At 44.0% G+C, this 27,752-nt stretch overlaps 2 protein-coding genes and 1 long non-coding RNA gene across 5 annotated transcripts in view; 1 reads left to right on the top strand and 2 right to left on the bottom strand.

Annotated features, from left to right (window-relative positions):
* The window catches only part of COQ3 (coenzyme Q3, methyltransferase), a 15,783-nt gene extending 4,887 nt beyond the window's left edge, over positions 1 to 10,896 (bottom strand). The window contains exons 1-5 of the mRNA XM_083177001.1: positions 10,640 to 10,896; positions 7,386 to 7,473; positions 5,028 to 5,177; positions 4,314 to 4,413; positions 1,097 to 1,339 (exon numbers count right to left, since the gene is read on the bottom strand). Of these exons, the coding sequence (XP_083033127.1) occupies positions 1,097 to 1,339; positions 4,314 to 4,413; positions 5,028 to 5,177; positions 7,386 to 7,473; positions 10,640 to 10,739 (681 nt within the window). The 5' untranslated portion in view covers positions 10,740 to 10,896. The remainder of the gene's footprint in view (positions 1 to 1,096; positions 1,340 to 4,313; positions 4,414 to 5,027; positions 5,178 to 7,385; positions 7,474 to 10,639) is intronic.
* Positions 10,411 to 27,752, top strand: part of LOC146064004 (uncharacterized) — a 25,161-nt gene continuing 7,819 nt past the window's right edge. The window contains exons 1-2 of the long non-coding RNA XR_014471732.1: positions 10,411 to 11,013; positions 26,091 to 26,301. This is a non-coding gene — a long non-coding RNA (uncharacterized LOC146064004). The remainder of the gene's footprint in view (positions 11,014 to 26,090; positions 26,302 to 27,752) is intronic.
* PNISR (PNN interacting serine and arginine rich protein) overlaps positions 20,315 to 27,752 on the bottom strand; it is a 22,668-nt gene continuing 15,230 nt past the window's right edge. For 2 of the 3 annotated variants that reach the window (XM_083176999.1, XM_083177000.1), the window contains exons 7-12: positions 26,112 to 26,282; positions 25,823 to 25,922; positions 25,268 to 25,321; positions 24,323 to 24,490; positions 21,250 to 22,258; positions 20,315 to 21,064 (exon numbers count right to left, since the gene is read on the bottom strand). In XM_083176999.1, coding sequence (XP_083033125.1) covers positions 21,034 to 21,064; positions 21,250 to 22,258; positions 24,323 to 24,490; positions 25,268 to 25,321; positions 25,823 to 25,922; positions 26,112 to 26,282 — 1,533 coding nt within the window. In that variant the 3' untranslated portion in view covers positions 20,315 to 21,033. Of the gene's footprint in view, positions 21,065 to 21,249; positions 22,259 to 24,322; positions 24,491 to 25,267; positions 25,322 to 25,822; positions 25,923 to 26,111; positions 26,283 to 27,752 lie in introns of those variants that run through there. The other variant, XR_014471731.1, reaches the window with a different exon arrangement.

Genomic DNA, 27,752 nt, shown 5'->3' with positions numbered 1-27,752 from the left:
TAAAAAGGACATCATAGAACTAGAAAAAAAACCAAGGAAGAGCAACAAAGCTAATTAGGGGAATGGAGAATTTAAGCTACGAAGATAGATTGAGCAAACTGGGACTATTTACACTAGAGAAGAGACATTTAAGGGGGGACATGCTCCACATGTACAAATATATCAAGGGCCAATATAAGTAGTGTTCCCGCTAGGCTGTTTTAGCTAGCTGCGCCCTGCCCGATTTTTAAAGGGCAAAATGTGCCCTGCCCCTCTAGCAGCGCCCCACTAAAACAGCCTGGTGCCTGCCCCGACGGTGTGCACAGGAAAGCCCAGCGCCGCCGTAGATGGCGATGCCCGGCGTTTCCCCGGCAGCACAGCAACTTCGGTGGGTCCGTCCCCTTTAATGACGGCAGTGGCCGGGCCGGCCCCCCCTTAATGACGGCAGTGGCCAGGCCCGCCCCTTTTCATGATGACCGCCCACAACTGTGACGTTGGCGGGCCCGGTCCACCCTCAGCGCCCTGCCCGCACAAAATCCTAGAGTGAACACTAATAAGGAACTGTCAGACACCCTTTTTACTGCAAGAAAGGAATCTAGGACACAAGGGCACAAGTTTAGATTAGAAGAAAAAAAGATTCCTGGGGAAGTGGTGTCGGCAGACACAATAAATACGTTTAAAATAAGGTTGGACAAACATTTATTGGTTAAAAACATCCAAGGGTACCAATAAGAATCATAATCTGTCTTTATTAAAACCTAGGTTGAACTTGATGGACGCAAGTCTTTATTCAGCCTTATCTACTATGTAACTATGTTATTATTATTACTGTATTTTCTGAAAGTATATTAGCTGGAGACACGAATGGAAATGTGTACAGATTACCATGCAGACTTGATAACTGATTAGGGCTGGATTGCAAGATATGGAAGTGTAAATAAAATAACATAGCTTATTAAAGAGTGACGATGGCGTGGCACCATTTTTAATTTCTTTAGGAAAAGAATACTCAGTACATTATTATGGTAGAGAAGCCATCTCATGAGTGAACATGGTACACGTTGCAAAAACCATTAGTAATACAAAAACAACAGCTCAGTCATCATTCTCACCCTACCTTTAGTGTAAAGAAGCAGCTTTGGATAAAAGATTCAAGGTCATTCACATGTTCCACTACTTCAGAGGCCACGATTGCATCAAACATTTCCTTACTGTTCTCCGACACCTCTTCTAGTGAGCGAGGCTTGTACTGGATGAGTCTGTCTAGGACACGATCACATGATTTATGCAGTTCTGCTGTCCTAATGTTATCTTCTAGAGGGTCGATTCCTGTTACAGCAGCACCAAGTCTGCCAAGCGGCTAAAGCAACAATCAAAAATGTGAAGGAAGAAAAAAAATAATAATAATTAAAAAGGTTTGACCTGGCCCTAAAGACTCAGAGCCAGGTCAGCTTGACACGTGATAAAAGAGAGTGATTAGCAACCGGATTCTATCTGTTATTTTTTAAACCTAGTCTGTATCATGACAGTTAGGAGCTGGTTGTTTATCAGTCTTCATTTTATCTTTTTGAAGCTTGATACATCTGGCCCACAGTAACTACATAATGTTATTTATTGTACAATACAATAACAATTATATTTTATGTTAAGAACATTTTTATTATAATTTTATATAGGTTATTGGGGGAATTGTAGGGCACTAGCATTCATTGTAAAACCCTGTACCTTTTAAAATCTATGCAGTTACGCTTTCCTGCCTGGGGTGTCGCTGTGTGCTTTGGTGCTTTAGTACAATCTGGTCTGTATTGAGATACATTCCACAACGTGGTAGGGACACCACAGCAGAGAGCGACACCCCAGGCAGGAAAGAGGAACTGTACGGGTTTTGCAAGTTTCAGAGTGCTAGAATGAACACTATGGCACTGTGCTATGGCATACTACAAAATGAAGGGCACTATGCTTGGATATAATATGACATTTTGGATTCAACATTGCTATTTGCAGTTAACACCAGTTTGTGTGTCAGTAGAAATTCCTGAGTTTTCAACTTTGATTTCTTACTTCTAAATTTATCACTGTTCCACACTGCTTATAAAGGTTTTACAAAAAGTGGCACATTTAAAATAAAACTCAGGCCCACTGAGAAGGTAAAAAACGTTCATTTATATAAGCAGCATGCTGTACCATCAGCTAAATGCAACTAATCTTAGTAGGTCACAAACTGCAGAGATGTTGCCAAGAGTAGATGATATGCAATACACAAAGGCCATACAATGCATTTTACTTAACGGATGTGCAGCAAAGCTGCCTCATCTACAAAACAATGGCATTTACAAAAAGGATAGCGTAAACACGCAATTGTTATTAAAGATAATTCATTCAAAATAGAACTGAAGCAAAAAACATGTATTCTTGTACTCCATAAATTAATAAGACATTTTACACACAGGATATCTTGTAACTTCAAAAGGAATACAGTCAATAGGTCGACCACTAAAGGTTGATGGGGTCAGAAGGTTGGTACAAGGTCAACAAAAGGGAAGGGGTGACAGTCAAAAGGTTGACATGAGATTTTTGCGGGGTTTTTTGAGCCGACTTGTGCTGACAGGAGGTAATTCATATCATACCATCTACTAGGGTGTAGAGGGGGGATATAATAGTGTGCCAAGTGCAACGAGGCACCGTGCCCAAAGCATGGTGAACACAGATAAATAAAAGTACCCACTCAAGCTTACAAATGGAATTGGTGCAAATAGGGAGAGGCTTAACTTGCACATTAGCAGGAGACCTCACCTCCAGTAATAAGCTCAATTACAATACAGCAGATGACAGCTCCATGTTAACAGGTAGGTGAGTGCAGCGCTATCCTTTTTTTAAAGCCCAGTTGCCAAATGCAGTCAGCTGACAGGCCATTACAATTCAGAGTAAGGAAAACAATTGCTGATAATTGTATCATGAGACAGATGTCATGAGATGACTTCATCATTAGTATCAAATGAAAGAGGAGAAAATGATTGCACAGGAACTTGGAGGGTGATTCATGTTGGCTCATTAAGCAGCAAAAATCACTGCTTACCAAAGCGCTGAAATGCTGCCTCGCCAAACACCCGCCCACTGCGCCGCAGAATCCCCTCGGTACCATGCAAGGGGATTTCCATGGTAACGAGGGTATTTGGCCGTCCTTCCCCAGCAGGCATCAGCATGCCCACGTTCCGAGGAGAACGCCCATAAAACACTGGGTGTTCCCCTTATCCAGCCCCCTGCATGCAAAAAAGGACTATGTGGGTTCACACTAATAGGGGAACAACTTATATTTAGATAGTAAAGTGCAATACACTTTTACAATTTTTAACATTGCCTTTTCATATTAGATCAGCTTGCGTTCTAGATGCCGTGTCTCTCACCGGTATCCGGTCGACGTCTCTACGATGTCTAGATTGACCATGTTATGGTCCACCACGCTTGCTCGAACCTGTCTAGTTAGACGCCTCAATAATACACTGCGTTTAGATCGACAGTAATGGAAGTTAGACTACGGCGTTAGAGCAACAGAAGCTTGGACGAGTCACATGATCGACATGATTGGGTGCTGAATGTCACAAGTCAACTTGGTTCATACTTTACTATCCAAGTGGACATAGAGTGAGATTACAATAGTGTGCCCGAAGCATGGCAACTGCTGAGAGCCATGCATGGGGACATTGTCCACAGGGATCCCTGTGACATTCGGCACCAAAAAAGTGAAAAACTCATGTCGACCATGTGACTGTACGCCACGCTCCCGTCGCTCTAACGTTGGCGTCTAACTTCCGTTACTGTCGATCTAGATGCGGTTGACTATTTAGCCATCTAACTAGAAGGTTCGACTAAAGGTGCCCACACACTAGAACGATTTTTTGGGCCGATATATCGGCCGATATTTACCGATAATCGGTCGAAAATCGGCCGATGCTCGCTCCCGTGGATCTTTTGCTAAATCTTCTGATCTTACGTGCTGCACAAAAAGATCAGAAGATTTAACAAAAGATCCATAGGAACGCACACGGGATCTTAAGAAAAATCTTTGGTAAAGATGTGCGCTTGCCTGAAATCTTTTGTCCAGATCAGACAAAAGATTTGAAGGCTAATTTATGCGCACATCTTATGATCGCAGATCTTTCTAGTGTGCGGGCACCTTTAGGGTGGTGGACCATAACATGTTCAATCTAGACAGCTTGGATCCGCTATACCATAAACTCTCTCACCAGCCATATACAAAAACCTCAACAACAGACTTCTTAGTGATAGAGATTGTAACTTTGGATCATGCACATAACACCAAAGATTAAGGTTACCTCAGACAACAACCCTCCACCACAGCCAACATCGAGGATTGTTACATCAGAGAGAGGACATCCAGTATCACGATTATGGTGCTTGCTCATTAGAATGTCTCTACGAACATTAAAAGGTGTTAATTGCATGTAATGCATATATTCCAATTTCCATGTTTCTGGTTCCAGGCAGTAATGTCAGGAACAAAGATTATTCTGTAACAGTCAGATAAAAATCATTCTTCCCAATCAATCATATCCTTTGCATATACTGTATGTCCTGCTCAGACCAGTTATTAATAGACCTTAATGACTGTTAAGACCACTGATGAGCAGACTTAACAAATGGATTTCCAATAGTAATCGAAGCTAAATCAGGCTAGCATTAATTACTATTGTTTGAAATTAAGTGGCCAAATCAGGAGACCATACGTAGATTTGTAAAACAGACACATAGTAAATTTACTCATAGGGGCAAAAGTAATAGTATGCGACATGCAGGCGTAGATAAGTTTCCAGTTAGTCTGGCAGTTTTTTTTTAAAAGGGTAACCCATTGAAAAGGAAAAATTGGAACGTTCCTGTAACATGGACACTCATGCTACAGGACCTTAATGAAGCTTTCATCATCCACTATCTGGTGTACAAAATATAAGAGAGCTTCACATTTACATCACCTGGTAACTTCTAAATAACAGATGGCAGATTTCAAACACTCAATATCCTATATATCATACCTTATAAATGGTACACGAATGTCGTTCATGGCATGTAGCGGGGCGTACACTCCTTCCTCGTCCCACCATTTTGCTGACCATGCCTGAAATTTCTTTATCTCCAGAGGATCCACAGTCTGTGAAGTGCTGTAAGTCCTCCAACCCTGGCACCTAACCAAATAGATGTACACAATGTTGAGATGGCAGAAGCACAGATCATCATTACTACTGTTTAAAAAGAGAGAAACAAATGCAGTTAAAATTTCAGTTGCAGTCTATCAAAAGATCGGTACTTGTGTAATATCAGGTCGCCCGATTTTTTCATCGCATGCCACTAGTTAAGGCATGCGATGAGACCCGATTTTCGGGGTGTTTAGACGTTCCTTGTACAATGTAAAAATCGGTTGCATCGCATGCGATTACAATGGCATGCGATGCGTCGCGACCGACCCGATCTTTACATTGTACCCAATGTTAAATGGCCCCCCAGACCCGATTTTTAATTGTATGCCCACCATGATGGTTAAGTATTAGGTAAAATGCCCCCCCCCCACCCCCATTGTTAACGCATCGCCACGATAAACGCAAACCCGAAGCGTGGCGAGCGCAGCAAGCCCGCGAGTGGTGGCGGTACGCGTCCTCCGACCTTTTCATACCCCCACTATCCACGTCGGCGTGGAGTTGAATTTATATAGTGTGGCGAGCGCAGCGAGCCACCGAGCCCGAAGCGTGGCGAGCGGACGCAGAATACATGTGAAGTAATGCGCGTGTGCTCGCCACACTATATAAAATCAACTCCACGCCAACGTGGATAGTGGGGGTATGAAAAGGTCGGAGGACGCGTACCGCTGCCGCTCGCCACGCTTCGGGTTGGCGTTGATCGTGGGGTGGCGTTAACAATGGGGGGGCATTTGACATAGTCATTACCCATCAGGGTGGTTGTACAATCAAAAATCGAGTCTAGGGGGGGCATTTAACATAGGAATCAGGCATCTGGGTGCCTGTACAATTAAAAATCGGGTCCAATCGCATCGCATGCGATGCGGCCAATTTTTGGTTGTACAATGACATAAGATTAAAAAATCGGGCGCCCAGATAATACACAAGTACCAAAAGATCTTTCACTTGTGAAAGGGACAGAAATCAGGACAACAGAGCTTTAACATTTCTCACAAATTCGCCCTATTTGTTAACCTACAGCATTCAGCTTGGACAAATCAGTCAGAAAAAGGTGGGGCATATATCTGCAGTTATTCTTATCAGGACAGCAAGGTGGGTATGCAAATATGAAGTCTCAATAGCTTGACTGCAGTATTTCATTGCTACACCTAAGTACATCTCATCTCACCCCAACCCATAAACTAGTCCTCCCTGCCTAACAGACCACTGTTGTTGCATAGCCTGGTGCAGCACCAGGTATTGACAGTAAGAGCCAGAGGCAGGCACCCCAGTCCTAGCACGCTCTCCCACCCGGATGGAAAATGTGAACACTGTGTTCCTTACAAAGACAATCACAATGCTGTAGGCGCCGGTGGCTGGGTGCAGTATGGAACATGTATCACCTCACCTGTAATGGAATAGGTATCGTCGGGCAGTGCCATCTAATTGTAACATTTAGAAGTACTAAAAAAGTACAATTATTTATGTGGGATGGATTGGGTCAGAAACATGGCACCAAGCAGTGACTTTTATAACAGTTCTATGACAGACGAGAAAATATAATACAGTTGCATCTCCTTGGTATAATATAATACCTAGGCCACATCCCTCGTACTATGTATTCCTAATATGCACACACATCATTTATAATAGGAGAGCACTCAGGTGTAGATTTATTAAGCTCGGTGAAGTGATAAAGTGTCTGGATTTTTATCATCAGCCAATCAGCTCCTATCTGTCATTTTTCAAACCAAGCCTGTAACTTCACAGGTATGAGGTGATTGGCCGGTGATAAAAACTAGACTCTTTATCACTTCACCGAGCTTAATAAATCTGCCCCACAGTGTTTAGCCTTTACTCATTGTACCATGAGCCTGGACCCTGAGCCACTGTAGTAGCCACCTAAAACCAAGGCTCACCCTAATCGAGCGCTGGCACCATCATACAATTAACAAGGAAGCAATATAACAGAATCTTATTGGTTGTTATGGGCAACATCACCTCTTAAATTTTTTAAAGATTTAGTAAATTTCCCACTATATAAATTAGCCATGCAAGATTTTCTGATAAATGATACTTATTTTTGGTATCATAAACTCATTACAAATATCACAGCTTTAGTACCATTAAAAAACTGCTACTGTACAAAGATATGTTAGGTTAAGCTTACAAGAGTGGACAAACCACACAAACATAGAACAACAATAAAAAAAAACTTACTTTCTTCTTGCTCCAGTTGCAGTTCTGGGATTGCTGGTTAATTTGTGAAAATCAGATACAGTTTGCACAGCAGGCGTTAGACATCTGGCTGCCAAATAAATTAAAATGGAATGCCAAATTACAGTTAAATAACATTATTGAATGGCTATATCAGAGTACATTTGCCCTTACAGAAAGTTTTACTCATTCACCTTTCACACCGAAAAGCAAATTACCGGGTTAAATATTTCTACCTGGTAATTTGCTGTTCAACACGGGTCCTTTTCCTGTGTGAAAGGATCAACCAAGGTCGCAAAAGCAGGGTTGGAGACCTGGGAATTTTGACCGGGGTTGACACTTTCACACAGAAGAAATACCCGTGTTAATGAGCAAATTACTGGGTGTAAATATTTAACTTCAGGCTTCACTGACTGTCCACCTCCACCGCCAGCACCGCACCTATAAGTAAATATGCGGGGCGGCTGGGTGAGTTTTTTTTTATTAGGGAAGCCAATCCCGGGATTGGGCATCTTTCAATCCTGAATTCCGGGATTGAAAAAAATGCCCAAGGATTGGCATCCCTAGTTGAGAGGTATTTGGATGGCTGTCAGACATCGAAGTATATTCAATTAGTTTTAAAGAGTTATGATGGCGAGCAGTGCCGACTCCGCACCATCATAGCTTGCGGGTCAGTATTCAACTGACCCCCTTTCACTCGCTGTTTCCACCTCGCTGGTTCTTTTCAGTGTCTTGGAAACGGCGAGTGCGGCCGTCAAAACAATGAGGCTTGCTGCATATGCAGGGAACCTTGCCATTCTGGGGAATCCTTGTCGTCCTGATGGTGAGAATTTCCCCGGAACATATAATAGGGAGAGCGGCCGGCGAGGGGGTTAGGCGGCAAGGATGACTTGTTTTCGAGGGATCCTTGCTGGAAAACAAGCCATCCTCACCGCAAAACCCAACAATGAATACCGTCCAATGAGTAGGTCAACGTGATCAAAGATACGACATTGATATGGTCAATGCTTGAGTTTTTTGGGAACGGTAAATTGTGCAGAGTGCAGTGGCACGAGTCAACTGGCCCAAAGCACAGCGAGTGAAGGGGTCCACCTGCTCAGGTGTCGACATTTACACCACAAAAAACTCATGTTGACCTTTTCTGGTCAGCCATAACACACTCCTCGTGCTCTACAGCAGGGGTGGTCAAACATTTCCTTAAGTGCTACCAACAGTTCATGTTTTTCAGGCAGCCTGTGAATGTATAGTAGTAATGAATGCAGCATGTTTGAAAATGTGACAGTTATGACTACAGCTGTGCTCCAGCTAGGTGGTTTGGAAAACATGGACCGTTGCTAGATCTCGAGGACTGGTTTGGCCACCCCTGCTCTACAGCATACCCATACAGGATTAATGGGTAAAGATAAACTTAATTGCTATTTCCAAGTCTATTATAACTACATTAGAAATGTAAAGCATCAGACTCTCATGTACTGGTTGGAAGGAGCACACACATGGGAAGATGTACTAACCCTTTGAGTGCCAACATGAGAGATGTGCAAAGTATTCACTAAAAATGCCAGTGTCGCTCACATTTGTTATAGAACTTCAAATAAAAAAAATGTTGAGTAAAAAAAGAATATTTTTCCTAAATAAAAGGTAAACATTACAGGTCATTATGATGAATACAAATGTTTGCCAATTTTAACACTTGTTTTGACAAATTCACTTGCCACTCAAAGGGTTAAGGGCGAGATGTACTAAAGGGAAAATGTGGTAAAACCCCCGTTTTACCGCATTTTCCTATGTACTATTACCCGGCCGCACCGTTACCTTTGGGTGGCGATACCCTATAGAAGCCTATGGGCTTCTTTTTGCCGCCCGCCGCCCCCCCCTCCCTTGGGCTTACCTTCTTGCAGGTCCTCCTGGACCCAGGAAGGTAAGCCCTCCTCCCCCTATCAATGCAGCTGGACGTCCTTCCGGCTGCAGGGGGGAGGCATCAGGAGCCGGCTGGGAGGTGACGAAGACCCCCCGCAGACCACAGTACAGGTATCGCGGGGGGTCTCCGCTACCGCACCGTGATGCCAGCCGCATATGTTAGTACATATGTGCTGGCATCGCGGCGGACAGCCGGCGATGTATATTAATACATCCCGCCCTAAGTCTGGAGAAGTAATAAAGTGGAAGATGATAAAGCAGCAGCCAGACAGCTCAGTGACAGGAATTATGTGCTGAGAGATTTAGGGCCAGATGTACCAAGCTTCAAAAAGTGATGAAGCGGAGAGTGATAAACAACCTACCTGTCATTTTCCAAGCCCAGCCTGTAACACGGCAGTTAGCAGCTGATTAGCTGGCTGTTTAGCACTCTTCATTTTATCACTTTTTGAAGCTTGATACATCTGGCTCTGCGTACAGATCGCTCAGCACAGAGCTGCACCAGAGATGTGTGCTGAGCGATCTGTCAGGGCCAGTGTTCTCACTTGAGAGAATACTGGTGATGGCTAGTATAAATCTGCATGCAGTATAAATCTTGTCAGGTAATAGCGCTGCTTGGGACCGCGCATCGCCATCACCCATACACACGGAGTGATCTGTGCTTCATTTCTAAGCGATCTAGATAGAACGCTTAGAAATAGGGCTGTAATCGTGCCATGTGTATGACTCATAACTGTTATATTTAGTTATGGGGCTACACATGTAGCAATTTCAGCCCATTTTTGGAGCGATATTACTTAGTTTAAGTAGATCGCTCAGAAAATGGCCCTACATTGCTGTGTGTACTGGTCATAGTGATAGTGATGCGTGGCCGCACGTGTCATTAATATCCAGCACAAACGATAAATCTATAATCAACGATGTTACTCAGCCGATGTTGCACATCACTATGTATGCAGCGCTGTGTGCCGAGCGATCTAGCATCGCACAGAACGCTCATCAGCACATCTCCCATTAGAAGTTGATTGGCTGCTGCGTTATCACCTTCCCTTTTATCACTTCACCAGGCTCATACATCGTTCTGGCCAATTGCCAGGTTAGGTGTAATGTACAGAAGCCGCTTGGCCAGGGTACTACAACACGGGGCAGCTCTTTCCGTACTGCAGGACCATGCAGCAGGCTGGGCCACCACGGCACAGATCCTACACACCCCGCAGGCTGTTAGCGACTAACGCGAGAGAATCAGTAGGCAATGCATTGCGGGCACACGGCGGGACTGTAGCAGGAGCGAGGTGGGCTCCTGCAGCGGCGCCAACTGGTCTATCACAGGCTGCACTGGTTACCTGGGCCACCACTGTGCGCCGACATGTATAGTGCTGCAGCGCCCCAGGAGGGACGTGCACCCATGCGGCGTAACAGGGAGGACATCACGCCCGCTGTCATACTGTATCTGTACGTAGCCTTCCGTCTCCACCAGCCGCAACTTCCAGGGATCGACCGGGGACACCAACGGAAGTGTGTCTGTGCGTGTAATGACACCGGCCGCCCCCTGGCACAGAGGAGGCGGGGAGACTGGGCTGGAGGGGGGACGGAACGTAAACGAGTTATGCAGTCTCCTACTGTACGGCTACGCTGCTGAATGACACAGCCACCGCCGCCCGCCCCACTGCTACTGACAGCAATCTGCGTGCAATAGTACATGTGCACTATGTGCTAGGTAAGAGAGCAGCTGTGCTCACCAGGGATCCGACTACGTTCCAATTATGCAAGAACACTATTTAGAGGCACCCGAATCTCTGCACTTGCAGCTCCAATCAGTCTGAGTTATGTCAGCGATGCGGGGAGCGGGAGTAAAGAGCTGGTGGCTTCTATATATTGTCTATATATGTATTATATATTTTTTTGCCAGTGGGTGCTCGAGGGGTGGGTGGGGTCAGGGCCTGCGCTACCCACTCAGCAGCTCCTGCAAAGCAGGGAGGCGCCATGCTGAAAAGGCGCTGTCTCCCTCCCTGCTCTGCTAAAGCTGTCACTGCCTCCTGCACGCCGCCCGCAGTGCCTGTCTGACAGCGGGCGGCAGTATGGAGAGGCTGAGCAGCTCCCTGCACCGCGCACACACTGCCCTCCTCCTGTGACCTGCCCCCTCTTCCTCACGGACACTTGCGCTGAGGCATGTAGCGCTGTCTGTGAATGCCTGGATGACATGTCATGTCCGGATCCGCCCCCTACCCATTGCTCCCTGCGCCTGTCAGCTGTCATTCAAATGTCGAACAGGCAGCAGTGCCGCCTCCCCTTCCTTCCCTCTTCTCAGTGTGCTGTGCCAGTGCCGCTGCAAGTCCTTAACACTCCTACCCCTCTATCTCCTCCCCTCTTCTTCCATCTCCTCCTTCTCTCCCCTCAGTCACGAGTGCTGCACATACTTTTTGTACTGCTTTCGGATCGCATCGCACACACATTGCATGCATGCAGTGCGATGCGATCTAGCCCATACGGTATGCGATACTCGCAGCGTGTATGGGCACCTTTAGTGCCTGCAACATTTTGCGGACACAGCACTAAGATGGTGTATGCATACATGTACATGCACCCGAGATCCTCCATAGGATCGCATGTTGCATACACTCCCACGATCGGTCTGCAGCTAGTTGCAATGGCAATGTGAAAGGGCGCAAAATGTATGGTTTGCAGGAGGGCGCCGGACACCCTAGCACCGGCCCTGGGTGGGGTGGTGGTGTTCAAGGGGTGTGGACCTGCAATGGCCTCCCTCAGACCCCCCCCCCCCCCAGTTCTGGAGGGAGGTAGGTGGGGTTCCTGGCAGCGCCACAGCGGGGTCCCAGCAGCGGATATGCCATCAGCAGTGGGGGTCCCTGCGGAAGATGGGAGCTAGCAGCGGTATTAATACCGCTACTAGTTCCCATCCGCCAGGATCCCCGACGGCGAGCAGCGGGTGAGCTCCGGCCGTGGGTGCTCCTCACTTTCCATGGGTGCTCGGGCCCCTGAGCACCCACGGTTTCGGCGCCTATGAGGTCAACACAAGTAAGGTCAACCACTGAAGGTCGACACACACAAATGGTTGACATGCCTAATGTTGACAGGGTCAAAAGGTCGACACATTAGGTCAACTTTGGGAAGGTCAAGTCAAAAGGTTGACATGGGTTTTTCACTTTTTTTTGAGCCAACATGTGCCGACAGGCGGTATATCATGCCCTACATCCACTAGGGTGTGGAGGGAGAATGGAATAGTGTGCCATGCGTAGCAAGGGGACGCTGTGCAGTGATACGGTGTCCATGTCGACGATGTTGACATTTGGGACAATAGACGTGATCACCATCTGAACCCTCCCCGAAAGTGGTCGTTGTGTATGTGCGCTCTGTCTGACCGTGCATGCCCACACCCCAGCAGAGCACATCGCAGGGACAAGCTCCGTTCGGAGCCCCTGTCTCTGCCACAGATGGGATTGAATATTGCAATGTGGTCCTGGGTAGAAAGATCCTGTCCCGATCACATTGAACATGTGAATCATTGTAATTGGGAACCTTGTAACTTTCAGGGTAGCACAGTGTTGAAGCGACTGGGCTCCAATTATGGACCATAGATTACCATTTTAGTACTTGTTAAAGGAGTTATCTCCAATGTTTAAGGTGTAATCTAACATACGGCTATTTAGGCATAATTCAGATATGTACACAAATCCGGTATCTCCAATGTTTGTAGTACTGTGAATGTGCAGAATGGGTCCTGCAGCGTCACATGCAGTGCCGTTAACCCGCAAGCTTTAAGCTGCGTACACACGTACAGATTTTTCTGTGTGATCTATCTGGTGGAAACAAAAACCTGGAAATGTATGGGAGCATATGACAATCAAAAAATTGTTCCCAAACGCTTGAAAACAGACAGTGATCAGTCAGACAAATTGTTTAAATCATTGAGATAATAAATTTATCAAAGCAAATTTTTTTTTGTTTTCCTGCATTTGGGTGGAAATTTATGATTGTCATATGCTCCCATACATTTCCAGGTTTCTGTTCCCACCAGATAGACCACACAGAAACATCTGTACGTGTGTACGCACCTTTAGTAATTTGATGGCCCATCCAGTCTCCCTAAGGAGAGGACCCAGAGGAAACCCATGCAAGCATGGGGAGAATGTACAGACTATAACTCTACACAGTTAGGGTTGTGGTGGGAATCTAACCCACAACCTCAGTACTGTGAGGCAGGAATGCTAACCATTACACCATCTGTACATGGAGAAAAAGCCTTCCTGCTTGTGTATTACACAGCACCCTTGTGCTGGCAGTTTAAAGGCCCTTACACACTGGGTGACTTTCCTGTGAAAGCCGCTCAGTTTTCTTGTCTGAGCAGCTTTCAGCATGAAAGCCGCCCAGTGTGTACAGAGCCGCAATGAATGGTGAGCTATGCTGCATGCTCCCGCATCATTGCTGCAGACCGCCGCTCATCTGCTGGTATTACCAGCAGATGAGCAGCTTTGTGGACGGCTTTCCATAAAACAGAGCTGTCTGTTATATCCATACATGCTGGGCATAATCGCCCAGTGTCTATGGACCTTTAGGCTGCAAGCATCACAGCAGAGGACGAGACAGACACACAGTTGGATCTCCCTGAAGGTCATTTTAAATATTGACTGCATACTCGTTAGGATCAATATGACACTAAATACAATATGCCACTGGTAGTAAGGATCATTGTTAAACAGTTCTGGAAGTACTAAGAGAGCTCTTTAAAAAGCATCTTTTAAACTGTACTGTATATACAGTAGGTTCACTACTCATGTTCAGTCAGTGTTAGGCTGGGTACACACTAGGCCAGGGCTGGGCAATTGCGGTCCTCCAGATGTTGATGAACTACACATCCCAGCATGCCTTGCATCAGTTTCAGCATGGCCACATAGCAAAACTAATGCAAAGCATCCTGGGATGTGTAGTTCATCAACATCTGGAGGGCCGCAATAGCCCAGCCCTGGCCTAGGCCGATGTTGGCATGATTTGTTATTTTGGAACAAAATATTTTGCATATCTATACCTGAATGCAAGCTCCAGTGAGTCGTAAACGACATCATAAGGGCAGCCATGCTGCACAGCCAACTAGAAGGTATTGGGGGATATTCAGACCAGATTGCAGCCCTGTGATTTCATAAGGCAGCCGATTATCAAACTACTGCACAGGTGTATGTATTGTAGCACATGCGAGGGGCCAAACAGCCTCAAAATCCAGCTAAGTTTCTGATCGCTAGCCGTACACAAGTTGATTGGCAGGAAGACGGCATATGGAGGTGGTAACCACCTGTAATCTGGGAGTGTCAGGGGTTTTAAGGGAGGGTGTGTGATGTCAGCTCCGGCCTCGATCAGTCTATTTTTCTTTTGTCTTCCAGAGAGCAGATGTGTAAAGTAAACAAGTAAAGGTTGGGACTCAAAAAGAAGAGATGACCCTGACAATTCTTGAACTCTTGTTTAATTCATAAGCAGCGCCCTGTGTACCCATCATTTAATGTGGCCAACACCACCCTATTTCTAAAGCAAGGGAAGGATCTTTTGCCAACATCTCATCATCCAATCACTCTCCTTAACATGGATTTTAAAGGTGCCCATACACTGCTGTCTCGCAGCAGTGTACGGACACCCGGGACCTTCCCAGTCGGCTGGGACCCATGCGATCAGTCACAATTTGTTGTGATGGATTGCATGTGTCTCTGCTTCCCGCCTGTCTCGCCGCCAGGTGGGAGTTCCCAGGATGGGTGGTTGGATGGCCAGCGGCTTGGGACTGCACATCATGTCATGGACAGCTGATTTAACAGCCTGATTGGTCGCAATCAGACGAAATCGGCTCAGTGTATGGGGGCCTTAAGATACTGACAAAATTGCAACTCATTTGCAAAGCATTTTTTCCTAGTTATTACAGAACACCAGCTTGGGTTTGTCAGCATCAGTCACTCAATAGAAAGATCTACTGTAGCGGCAGCGATAGTATTGTCTTTATCTTCCTCTTCGATGCAATCAAATATGCTCCTCAGCCTGGATGCTCAAAAAGCATTTAATACTCTTGACAATATTTACATGTGGTCCTGTCTGAGTGGTTTTGGTGCGTATTTCAGAGGTTTAGTTACATAATCTATCTAAATGTGTCTAGTGTCTGTTTGTGTGCCTCCAAAGCACTGCCATCTGTTGGCAGAAAGCAAAGCTACATCTTTCTATATCACAGATATGCACAAACACAGGCAAACCGGCATTTGCTAGACCGGAGAAATGCGTCAAGAGCCTCTATCTGAAAGCACTGACACTGCGGAGCACTTTTCCCGAGTCTGACTGTGATCAGACCACTGTGATTACACTCCTCCGGACTGCCATACTGCTCCTGAGGGAAACATGGAGACTGTGAGCAGTCAATTAATATGTGTCAGAGGTGGCTGTGAGCAGACCGGCATTGGCGCCGCGAGAACACGCTGTAGCCTTCTTGACTCAGAGTCTAAGCTTGGAGACACAGCTCCGCATTTCTTGGCTAAATAGTTACCTACACGGGACTGCAAGCAGACCGCACCACAGTACCGGGCGATGTAAGGATGTGCTGAGGCATATCCAGCTCCGACTTATACCCTCCAGAGCCGGAGCACCAGGGACACTAGCTGAGTACAACTACCTGCAATCTACAAGTCACAGCTACCAGCCTCTGCCCAACCCCTCTCCCTTTATCATCCCTCCCGGTCACTGCCGACACCATAGGCAATTCCTGGAGATCATAAATTGCCAACGGCTTTGCCGAAAACACAGAAATATACAAGTGCTGTGGATTTACAAAAATCACTAAATCGCCTGGTGTGTACACAGCTTACTCTGGAGTTAATTCCATTTATATTTGGAGTGCCTGTGTTGCTTTTCATTGAAAGCTGAATGGGACACTAAGGCCGGTTTCACACACTCCAGCTCCTGCCAGACGGTCAAATTCCACACGGCCAGGAAGCCGTGCCGCAGACAGTGGTTGTGAATGGACACTATTGTGTCCATTCACATGGGACTGTCACAGCCCGGCCGCACGGCTGCAGCCGGATCCCGCCACTGGAAGGGACGCCTGCTGGGCTGTGGCCATCCCCTCCATGACAAACTACGGTGTGCGGCACGGCTCCCTGGCCGTGCGGGATTTCACCGTCCGGAAGGAGCCGGAAGTGTGTGAAACCGGCCTAAGTTTGCAAGAGATCTTTTGAACTCTGATCATCACTGGTGAGAATTGTCTCTATTAGTGATACTAAGTCTCTAAAAGTAATATATGTGAAACATTGTTTCCCAATGCTCTTTAGAATTAATGTGTCAAACAGATGTCAGTGCCTAATGATATGATATATTTTGTATAGAATATTTCTATGTGTTATTAATAAATGTTACACTTTATTATAGTGTGACAGTTGCGCTCTCTTTTGTATGAGTATTTGTGGTAATTCCATTTTTGAGTGATGCAGAATCACTCCTGAGAGCAGCACTTACCACAAACTTCGTAGTTATTTAATTGTATTTGCCCGATGTTCCGGTTTTCTGCTGTCGCGCTGTGTGTTTAAATACATCACACCCCAGCGATAGCAGACTCAGGGTATTTCTGCTGTATAAAAACAAGGTAGCAGACTAGCTTTCAAAGCATTTGCTTTGAGCAGCATTTACTAGTTCTTTTACATTTTTCCCATATATTCATTTGGTACTTATGTAGTATCTGGGCTGCCGATTTTGTGATTGTATGCCTTACCTTAAGGCATACAATCAGATGCGATGCGATTTTGCATAGGATTCAATGTTAAGAAGGTCCTGTTCATTTCCCCACTATCCAAGTGGGCATAGAGTTGATTTTATATAGCGTGGCGAGCGCAGCGAGCCACAAGCGTGGCGAGCGAAGCGCGCCCCGCGAGGGGACGCATATTTCTTAAAAAGTATTCTGGCTACGCTCGCCACAGGTTTATATCCAACTCCATGCCCACTTGGATAGTGGGGAAAGGAAAAGGACCCCTTTTTCCCATTGAATTCTATGTTAAAATGGACTCAGACCATTTTAACATTGAATCCTATGGAAAAATCTTGACCATCACATACGATTTGGTCGCATGCGGTGCGATCCGATTTCTAAATCGGACGCCCAGATACTACATAAGTACCATTCATTTTTACTAAATGGGCTGAGATGATCAGGTTGAAATTTTTGAGGTAAAAGGCAGAATAGTATTTTTATTTTAGTATTAGATCCCATACTCTGTTATACACTCTTGATCCGCTATTGAGGGACTCTGGATTAGAGGTCAAACCACCAGGATTTCAGCCATGGCAGACAATATATCATCTCTAAGATCACGCAATTTGGTTTGGCTTCAGGAATTTAAGTTAACTTTGTGAAATCTGCAACTGTGCTGCATAGAAATGGTTGCTCCTAACCAGTGGCATAACTAGAAATTTTGCGACCCCCTACATTTATAATTTATTTTTCCTAATGCTCATTCCCAGGGGTTTCATGCTCAGTGACAGGAGCTATATACTTGTTGACAGAGGTTTCATGCTCGTTAGATGTTCTATGCAGTTTATTTTATTTTCTATACCATGCACCTGGTCACATCATACAATAGTGCATTTGACTGGTTAGAGATAACCTTTTATACAATTCTTCTTAAATTTATTTTAATAAAATTATGTAGATATTGTCTAGAATTATTTGTTGTTCCTTACAAACCTAAATCATTTAACGTGACATTTTCCGTCACATTTAACTCAATGAGGCAAATATCGCTCCATAACTTTATTACATAATGGGGATCGCATGCTACACCCCCCTCCCCACAGACACACACACACACGTTTGCGTCTCATATGCATTACCAGATTTTTGTACCCACCAGATAAATCTTTCTGTCCAATCTAGGTGTGTACCCAATTTAACAGTCCAGGTTTCAGTAATATCGATGCTTGAGCACAGGAGACTTAAGTAGCACCTCAGTTATTTTGATTAGACCATTTGTGCTGATGCTTGGATAATCACTAAGGGGGAGTATTCAATGTCAGGGCTGTCAGCAAGCTCGACAGCCGTGTCCCTGTCCCGTTCTCGCTTTGCTCGACTGGAGCTCGGCGGTCGGGATTCAATGTCCCGGCCGCCGAGAAAGGGGCGTGGCCACGAGTTGAGGACGGAAATTGACAAGCTCCAGCCAGGAGCTCGCTTATTTCCGGCTTTTCTCGGCAGAATGAGCGCGACAGCTTGTGAGGTCAGGCTCATTCTGCGGAGAAACCCTGTTCAAGGCTGTCGGGGAAGACAGCATTGTTCATCGGGAGATGGCTGCGGGAGCACGACAGTGATTGAATACCCCCCTAAAACTGGCACTGTTCGTGTGCCTTCAGAACAAAGGTTGGGAATGTTTGCCATAAGTTTATTTTAGCTCCCTTATTTTGAGAGCAGTTAGGGATAGTCTACAAATCAGAAAAGCCACCATGCATTCTTCTCAACACCTTTGAACATTTTAACAACCAACTTCAGATAGCGGTGTGAGAAATACTTATACCCAAATAAGTGTAATAAAATGGTGTTTCAGAATCTCAATTCCTCATGGCATCTTACAGAGCATTAATACTACTTACGCAATGATCTGGGTGCACAATGCCAGACTGTAAATATTGGCGGCGCCCCCGATGTGCATCGCACGATGAACGCATCGCATGCCATGTACCGGATGGCATGCGATGCGACGCGATTTTTACCCCCTATGCGATGAAAAATCGCATAAGCACCTTAAAGGGTGCTTTTGAGCACCCTAATGGGTGCTAACAATGTTAAATGCACCCCCACGCCACCCCCCACTATAAACGTGAACCCGAAGCGTGGCGAGCGTAACGAGCCCGCGAGGGGCGGCGGTACGCGTCCTACGACCTTTTCATACCCCCACTATCCACGTCGGCGTGGAGTTGAGAATAGAATAGTGTGGCGAGCGCAGCGAGCCCCGCGGGTACCTTCACAGGTAAACGCGTCCCTTCGCGGGCTTCACAGGTATCCGCTGCGCTCGCCACGCTTCGGGCTCGGTGGCTCGCCACACTATTCTATTCTCAACTCCAAGCAGACATGGATAGTGGGGGTATGAAAAGGTCGTAGGACACGTACCACAGCCGCTCGACACGCTTCGGGTTCACGTTTATAGTGGGGGGTGGCGGTGCATTTAACATGGTTAGCACCCATTAGGGTGCTTAACATTGTATAAAGCACACATTAGGGTGCTTATACAATGTTTAATCGCATGGCATTGTATGCCATGTACAATGGCATACAATTTGAAAATTGTATGCCATCGCACAGTATCGCACGAAATCGCGTCGCATACCATCGCATGCGTTATGGTATGCGATGGGCGCCGCCAAAATACACAAGTACCCATCAATGCTTCATGCGGGTGGCCTGTCAAGCTATATCTTCTTGCACTAAATGCAGACAGGACACCACAGAGAAGTTCATAGTGCTAGTCTCCAAAATGCATTTTAGATTGCATAGAATCAGTTGTGCATGTAATAAATGGTCACGCACCACACTCCATGCATTAAGCATTCTGATGTGGCCCAGAACTACATAATAATCTTTGCCTTCATAGGGGAAATTTTATGCAGAATTTTGTGATTTTTAAAATGGGTATCCTGGTGGGTTACAGGTGCATGTAGGGAACTGCATAAGATTGACATTTCCAAACCAAATATACACATTTCTAATCTGCAGGTGCCTAGATACACCTACAAAAGGGGCTTCTACTTGAAATTTGAGGGTTGGATTTATTAGGAATAACAGTGAAAACCTTGAATTGTTTGATACGGTTCTTAGATTTCAGAAATACTTGTAATTTCTATTACTCCACAAGTAGCTTAAATATTTAGTAAAAATAGAATGAAAAAACTTTATTTTACAGCTTCGGGAGATTTCAAACTGTAACCTTTAGTTAAACATGAATAGGCGAGATAATAAAATTGAAACTTACTTAAGCAACAAAAAAAATGAGATTGCAACAAAGAATTTTTGTATTTTTACTTTCAGAAAACAGAAAATGTGAAGGCTATATACCCCTCAAATAAAACAGTCTGCATCTGTCTACTCACCAACAGCTCACAATACATAGAAACAATGGACTGCTTCACAGTCCAACTTATTGGTGCAGGAGCACTGAGATATGGGATAAGCCAAGGGGCCAGATGTAATGGAGTGCAAGTCCGGTGTTTTTTTTTCTCTCAAAGGGGCTGTCATTTACAAGGCAAAACAATGCCATGTAAAAGACTGCCCCTTTAAAAAAAAAAAAACAGTTCAGCCATAATAATGTTCATCCCGCTGCAAGTCTCGCGCTGCATTACATCTGGTCCAATGTCTCCTGTAAGAAACCCTCAATTATGTTATGGAGATTTAAAAAAAAAAAAAAATGGAAGGGCTGAATTACTTTTTTTTTTTTTATCAAATAAAGCAGTGTTTTATTATCATCACAGGACAGTTAACCATTATCTTGGGAACATTACAGCTAAAAATAAAATACTTATTACTAATGCTGAAAATATGTAATACAAAGTAGTTTTTACTTTCGGGAGCAAGAAAATGGGAAAAATATTTACACATTTAAAAATTAGACCGAGGAAAGGGTGAATATATTTTCCACACCTACGCAGCCGTAATGTGCCTCTAGAATGAGACAAGCCCTTAAAACTCATGGAATTTTTAAAAATTTATGTAATGGTCTGTAAGCCATCAGCGTTTTCGGCGCACAGGTGTTGATGATCTGTAAAATCAAAAAAACAAACACAGTATAAGTTTGCTTGCAATAAAATTACTACTTTGGAAACTAATTTTTTTTTTTTTAAAGTAGCCATTATTAAATATCTTTCCCCATTAAAAAATAAGAAACAATAAATGTAGTTATTATACATGAAATACATTTGGTAATAGATTGAAAAAGTGTACTACCTTGATCGGGTCTTAGACTTGTGTTTGCGGCTCGCCTTCTTACCAGACCTTTGAGATTTCTCCACAGAACGTGAACGGCTACGTTTCAATTTCTTAGATTTTTTTTCCTTGTGAAAGATAGGAGATTCTGAACTGCTTCTTCCACTAGATGAGCCTTTTTTCTTAATTTCCTTGGTAGAACCTTTTTTACCATCTTGCCTAGAATCCTGCCGAGACATCTTTGAGGAGGTTGACTCACTGCGGGAGAACGTCCTTTCACTTTCTCTTCTACTTTTACTTCTATCCTCTTCCTGATTATTTTTATATTTATCTTCTCGCTTTAATTTCTCCTTTTTTCTATCCTTTTCTGAATCTCTTCTCTTCCTATCCATTTCAACACTCTTACTCCTTGCCTTCTCCCTATCCCTGCTATTACCCCTATATTTGAGTCTGCTTCTGCTAGAGCTCCTACGATGGGCATCACTTTTGCGCCTATCCCTGCTCCTACTGCGAATGATAGGTCTATCTCTAGATCGATTTGCCCTCCGCTCTCTGCTGTGACTACGTTCTTTACGCCACTCCCGATCTAAGCTATTTTTGCTGGATCTCCTACGCTCACTAATTTTTTCCCTACTTCTGCTCTTGTCCCTATGACTCTTACGTGTGTTACTCCTACTTCGTCTCATTTTACGTACTGGTGATTGGCTACGACTTCGTCTCTTTTTCCTCTTTGGTAAAGAGGGAGATGAACTATGGCTGCTTGAGGAGCTAGTGCTGTACACACTGCTGCTGCTGCTGCTACTACTAGAACTACGCTCTTTACTGCTACTGCTGCTACTACTTGAGCTTCTTGACTTGCTAGGAACTGTCCTGTCCTTTACTTCTTTTCCATCTAACAAACTTAAGGTCTCATTGATCAATTTTCTTTTCTCAATCTCCATTTCAGCCTCAAGTTTCCTCTCCAAATTGCTTTGAAGATCTGTATCAGGCTCATTTGCTTCATTATTATTTGTTTCCACTTGTTTTTCCTCTGAAATTTAGGGGTGGAAAAAATGAAGTTATAATTCTTGGAACAACTATGGAAGGTGAGAGTATCATAGTATTCCTGACCCTTTTTGGAGGTGAAAAACAGTTTTCAGATTTTTCTTCTGGGTATCCAATTAGGTACCCATTTTTGCGGCTAAAAAAAATATGTTGCTTAATCCCACGAAAATACACAAGATCTGCGAAAAGCGTCCCTATGTATTATTGTGGCATTCTGCATCAAAAGAGGACACTTATGAGGGATTTGGTTTTGCCTACAATAAAGCATTTGTAAGTAATCTATTACAGTCAGTGTCATTAAACTACTTAACAGCAACTAGAAATACACTTGTCACTAAAGTACTAGACATATCCCACAAACAGATGTATATTTCACATGCAAAGCATATTGCATTTAGGTTATTAGCAACAGTAAGTTTTATTTAATTGCAGCCCTTTCTTGAGGTTGCCCTCCTATTTTAGACGCTGTGTCAATTTATATTGAGTGTATATAAAAAAAAACTATTTATAAAAATGATAAATAAAATAAAGACTCCCTGATGTAATTTCAGCTGCAGACGGGGTGGTGTGACTGTGTGATCACATCTATTTAGAAGGAATTGGCCCACACAAGTGTAGGTTTACCTTCTATAGAGCAACAAGAAAAACAAAAATCCCAGTGTCTGCGCTAGAATAGTGTGGCGAGCGCAGCGAACCCGAAGCGTGGCGAGCGCAGCGAGGGGACGCGGACACCTTCACAGGTATCCGCGTGCCCTTGCGGGCTTCACAGGTGTCCGCATCCCCTCGCGGGGCTCGCTGCGCTCGCCACGCTTCGGGCTCGGTGGCTCGCCACACTATTCTATTCTCACTCCACGCCCTAGTGGATAGTAGGGCATGAAAAGGTCGGAGGACGCGTACCGCCGCCCCTCGCGGGCTCGCTGCGCTCGCCACGCTTCGGGTTGGTGTCAATAGCGGGGTGGCGTTAACGGTGGTGGGGGGCCATGAAACATTTCTTTTAAAAACATATTGCCCAATTTCACATTGTAATTTTATTTTAACATTGCTGTCTATGGGAAATCGGGTCCATCGTGTCTTTTAACATTACTGTCTATGGGAAATCGTGGGCATCGCGTCGCGGCCCCTTATAACGACCACGACCGACGCGATGCCCCCGATTTGGAGCTAAATCGTGGGCATCGCGTCGGTCGGGTGTCCTTAAGTTAACCAAACTTAAGGACAAAATCGGCAGCCCGGATAACTCACAAGTACCGAGCATTGTTTATTTATTTAATATTCATTAATATCTTATATTGTGTGAAAATTGTCTATTGTATTTTGATATGTTTTACAAGTGAGATTTTTCATAAATCATTAAATAATTATTGATTAAAAATTGTGTGGAACGGTGACTCAGTCATATTGCACTAATACTAGCGCAGACACTGGGATTTTTGTTTTTCTTATTTAATTGCAGAACATAAATACGGTGTTAATGTCAACAAACAAAAAAAGGTTTAACGGGTGTGAAAAAAACTAAAACCTACACCTAAAAAGGAGAAGTTTTTCAATAACTGGCAACCAGAACGTTACATGCAGCCTTTGCCTTGGGTACAATGTTTGGTACTTGTTTCCTAGCACGGCGCCCAAGATTTTCATCTTATGCAATCGCATAGCATGCCATATAGCCGCATGTGATGGTATCCGATTTTTTATTGTTCAACCACCCTGATGGGCCCTTACAATGTTAAATACCCCCCGCCCCCATTGTCAACGCCACCCTGAAACATGGCGAGCGCAGAGAGCCCTCGAGGGGCGGCAGTACGCGTCCTCCGACCTTTTCATACCCCCACTATCCACGTCGGCGTGGAGTTGATTTTAGATAGTGTGGTGAGCGCAGCGAGCCTGAAGCGTGGTGAAAATCGTATACCATCGCATTGTATGGCATACGATGCAATACAATATTTTATTGTTCAATATCGCATCCCATTGTATACCATATTTAGTCTTAAATAATGTGAGTGCCTCTTAAGAACACTAAGGAGATTATTATGACAAACATCCATTGGTCTACCTTCTAATTGTCTTTCAATTAACTGCTGTTCTTTTTCCTTTCGCTTAAAGGCTTCCAGTTTTTGTCGAATTCTGTGCCGAAGTTCCTCTTCATCGGTATCAGAAGATTCGGAGCCCCTATCACTCCGCTCATCTTCACTTTCTGCTGATCCATAACCACCCAGTCCACCTGCATACATAGAGCCCAGGTCATCATGCAGCAACAAGAAAACCGCAACAAGTCCCCGATCCCCATGTATAAGCTACTTAACATTGTAATACAATGTCCAGTCAAGAGAGCTACATTCCACCGAAAAGCACATGTAAATTGATTGACTTCATTAATTATTGAAGTCTGAAATAATCTTAAATCCCCTGGGAAAAAAATAATTTTAAAATTCAAATGCTCTATACTTTACTCTGAGATCATTTTCATGCATGCCATCTATGTTGGGCATGAGTTACATTGGATAGCCTTCAATCAGTCCATTTGCTAAAGAGGCTATAACTCAAGCAGGCAAAATAATTCACACAATCAATTATTTAAACTCTAAAACTATCATTTTTTCTTTACAATACTTTATATATAAAAAAACAAATGTAAGAGTACCAAACATTTTACATAGTACTTCCACTTCCTAGTCGAATGCTCACAAACGGTTTGCTCCTTTGATATAATTACAAAATGATTGTTTTATTTAGTGCAAAGTAAAGTTATGCAGAAATAATAGATCATAATTTAGTATAAAAACTTTATAGTTCAGCAATGTATGTACACAGAGAGGACATGCACTGCATGTCAATAAGAAACCCCACTACATCCTTGACTGGTAGCTGCTGTGACTACCCGGTATTTCACACTAGCAATAGCCTTCAGGATAATTGGATACTGGACATGCTTTATCCATGCACACTTTACTGACTCATCTCCCAGAAACCCCACCCAGATATTGCGGAAGGTACTTACCGAGTCCAGTGAGGGAAGCCAGTGCACTGGACTGTGCCAGCTGCCTTGCAGGAGCTTTGCATCACATCAACAACAGGAACAACATGTTAACACACATAGCCACGACTTCAAAGTCATGAGCTTCTATGCAAAATTTATTACTAGTGCTGCTATTTGGGGAGAGAAGAAAGATTAAAATACAAAATCCACAAGGAAAACATGCAGATTCGGCAATGCTCCTAAAATTTGCAAATAAACAAAAGGAGGGAAATCAAGTTGATGTACCAACAATGAAGGGGGGCGGGGGGGTTTACAGTGGTACAGGAGGCGTTTTATCAATACAGAAGCAGCTGTTTGATAAATAGTGACAGGTTAAGTGATTGCTATTTGCATTATAAATAAATTGCACTAAAACATTAAGCAGTGGCAGAAGGAGCATATTTTACAGGTTTTATGTATATACACACGTACAGGACTCACTTATATTGAAGTAGTTATTGGGGGATTTTCTCATCCACATAACACTAAATATATAAAAAAAAAAAAAAAGAAGCCATGCATTCAAAACAAATCTACCTTTAGTTGCTTTGCGATGAGTATCTCTAGCCACGTTATAAATTTCTTCATTTGTGACATCTAGAAGAATCTCTGTCAGCACCATCTTTGTTATTAGCATCTAGGAAAAAGTGAACAAGGGGTTAATGGTTGTATTACTTACAACAGGGGGGGGGGGGGGGGGGGGGAATAAGTCTGGTAAAAAGCCTCACCCTTACAACATAACTATAGAACAATGACCATACAAATGGAATCAAAATTTAATATTTTCTGATGTTTCTACCTACAGGTTATTGAACAAAACACCTACCATTTGATAAGCCCTCTCTTCTTCAGTTATTTCTGACTCACTGTTCTCTTCCTGTGGAGCTGGAGATGGGCTGCGGCTAACTTTTGGACTAACGTTGTCCTCTTCATTCTCTTCATCATCATCATGTACTTCCTCCTGTTCTTCTTCATCATTCTCATCATCATCACTGTCCTGGAGAACAAACGTGAAGGTAAAACAGAAGTTTGCATCAATGTGTACCTACAGGAATACCTACCACTGTAAAGTAGCGTGTATATCAGATGCCTGTACTTTGCTTTAATGTGATTACATCCCTGCAGACATTGCCAAAATAAGTTAAAGCATGTGTAAATGGAACCAATACCCAGTGAGACTTCGTTTTAACAACAACTTCAGGATCTAGCATGCTGCATCAAAACTAGTGTCAGGACCCAGGGTAAATTTCTAGAAATGTAGGGGGAAATTTACTAAAGGAAATTTGTAAAAAATAGGTGTATTTGTATCCAGAAAGAACAGATTCCTACCTGTTAATATGCTTTCCTCTACTCCACCATGGCAGCTACCAATGGGTTAAGTCCTGCAGGGTAGTATTCTGGAAAGGAAACAAAGAGAACACCTGGCCCTACATAAGCCCCTCCCTTCTAGGCCTCAGTGTCTTGTTAAACAGCTTATAATACAAATACATATGGGAAGGGAACTATGCTGCCATGGTGGAGTAGAGGAAAGCATATTAACAGGTAGGAATCTGTTCTTTCCTCTACCTCCCCATGGCAGCTACCAATGGGTTATACCCAAGCAGTAATATAATGGGAGGGATATAATATAATGATAATAATAGGTTACTTCACCTTGTTCTCTTATGAATAATAATTCATACATACAACTGCGCTCAGAACCTGTCTGCCAAACTTCGCATCAGCTGAAGAAGTTACGTCCACTCTGTAGTGCTTCGCAAATGTATGCACTGATGACCAGCATGCAGCTTTGCAGAGTTCTTCGATAGATGCCCTCTCTTTTTCTGCCCAGGAGGCAGACACTGCTCTTGTAGAGTGGGCTTTGATACCTACTGGAGGTTGTTGACCTCCTAACTTATACGCTTCCACTATACACGTTTTTATCCATCTGGAGATGGTCATTTTGCCAGCTCCTTGACCACGTCCAATTTATGCAATCTTTCTTCTTTACTGTTGGTCGGATTTGCGCAGAATGATGGTAACGCAATCTCTTGATTTATGTGGAAGGTTGATACTACCTTAGGTAGAAATTGGGGAGTAGTTCTTAATACTACCTTATCTTTAAAGAAATTAATGAACGGTTGCTTTGCCCACAGCGCCTGTAATTCAAACACTCTCCTGGTCGATGTGATGGCCACTAAGAAGACAACTTTAATAATCAACCATTTCATTGATATTTCTTCCATTGGTTAGAATGGGCTTTCTACTAATGTATTCAACACTAAATTGAGGACCCATGGGGAGACTGGGGAATGAACAGCCGGCCTGATCCTCCTGGCTGCTTGCACGAATCTCTGAATATATTTATCTTCTACCAATTTAGTATCTAGCATGGCGGAAAGTGCTGATATCTGTACTTTGATAGAACTCGTAGAAAGGTTTCTATCTAGCCCCGTCTAAAGAAAGTTTAGTATCGTAGCAGTCTCAG

The sequence above is a fragment of the Crinia signifera genome, chromosome 3 (assembly GCF_055691185.1).
Source record: "Crinia signifera chromosome 3, ASM5569118v1, whole genome shotgun sequence".
Classification (NCBI taxonomy): Eukaryota; Metazoa; Chordata; class Amphibia; order Anura; family Myobatrachidae; genus Crinia; species Crinia signifera.
Note: the sequence above shows the minus strand (reverse complement) of the source record. Positions and strands in the feature narration are given on the sequence as shown.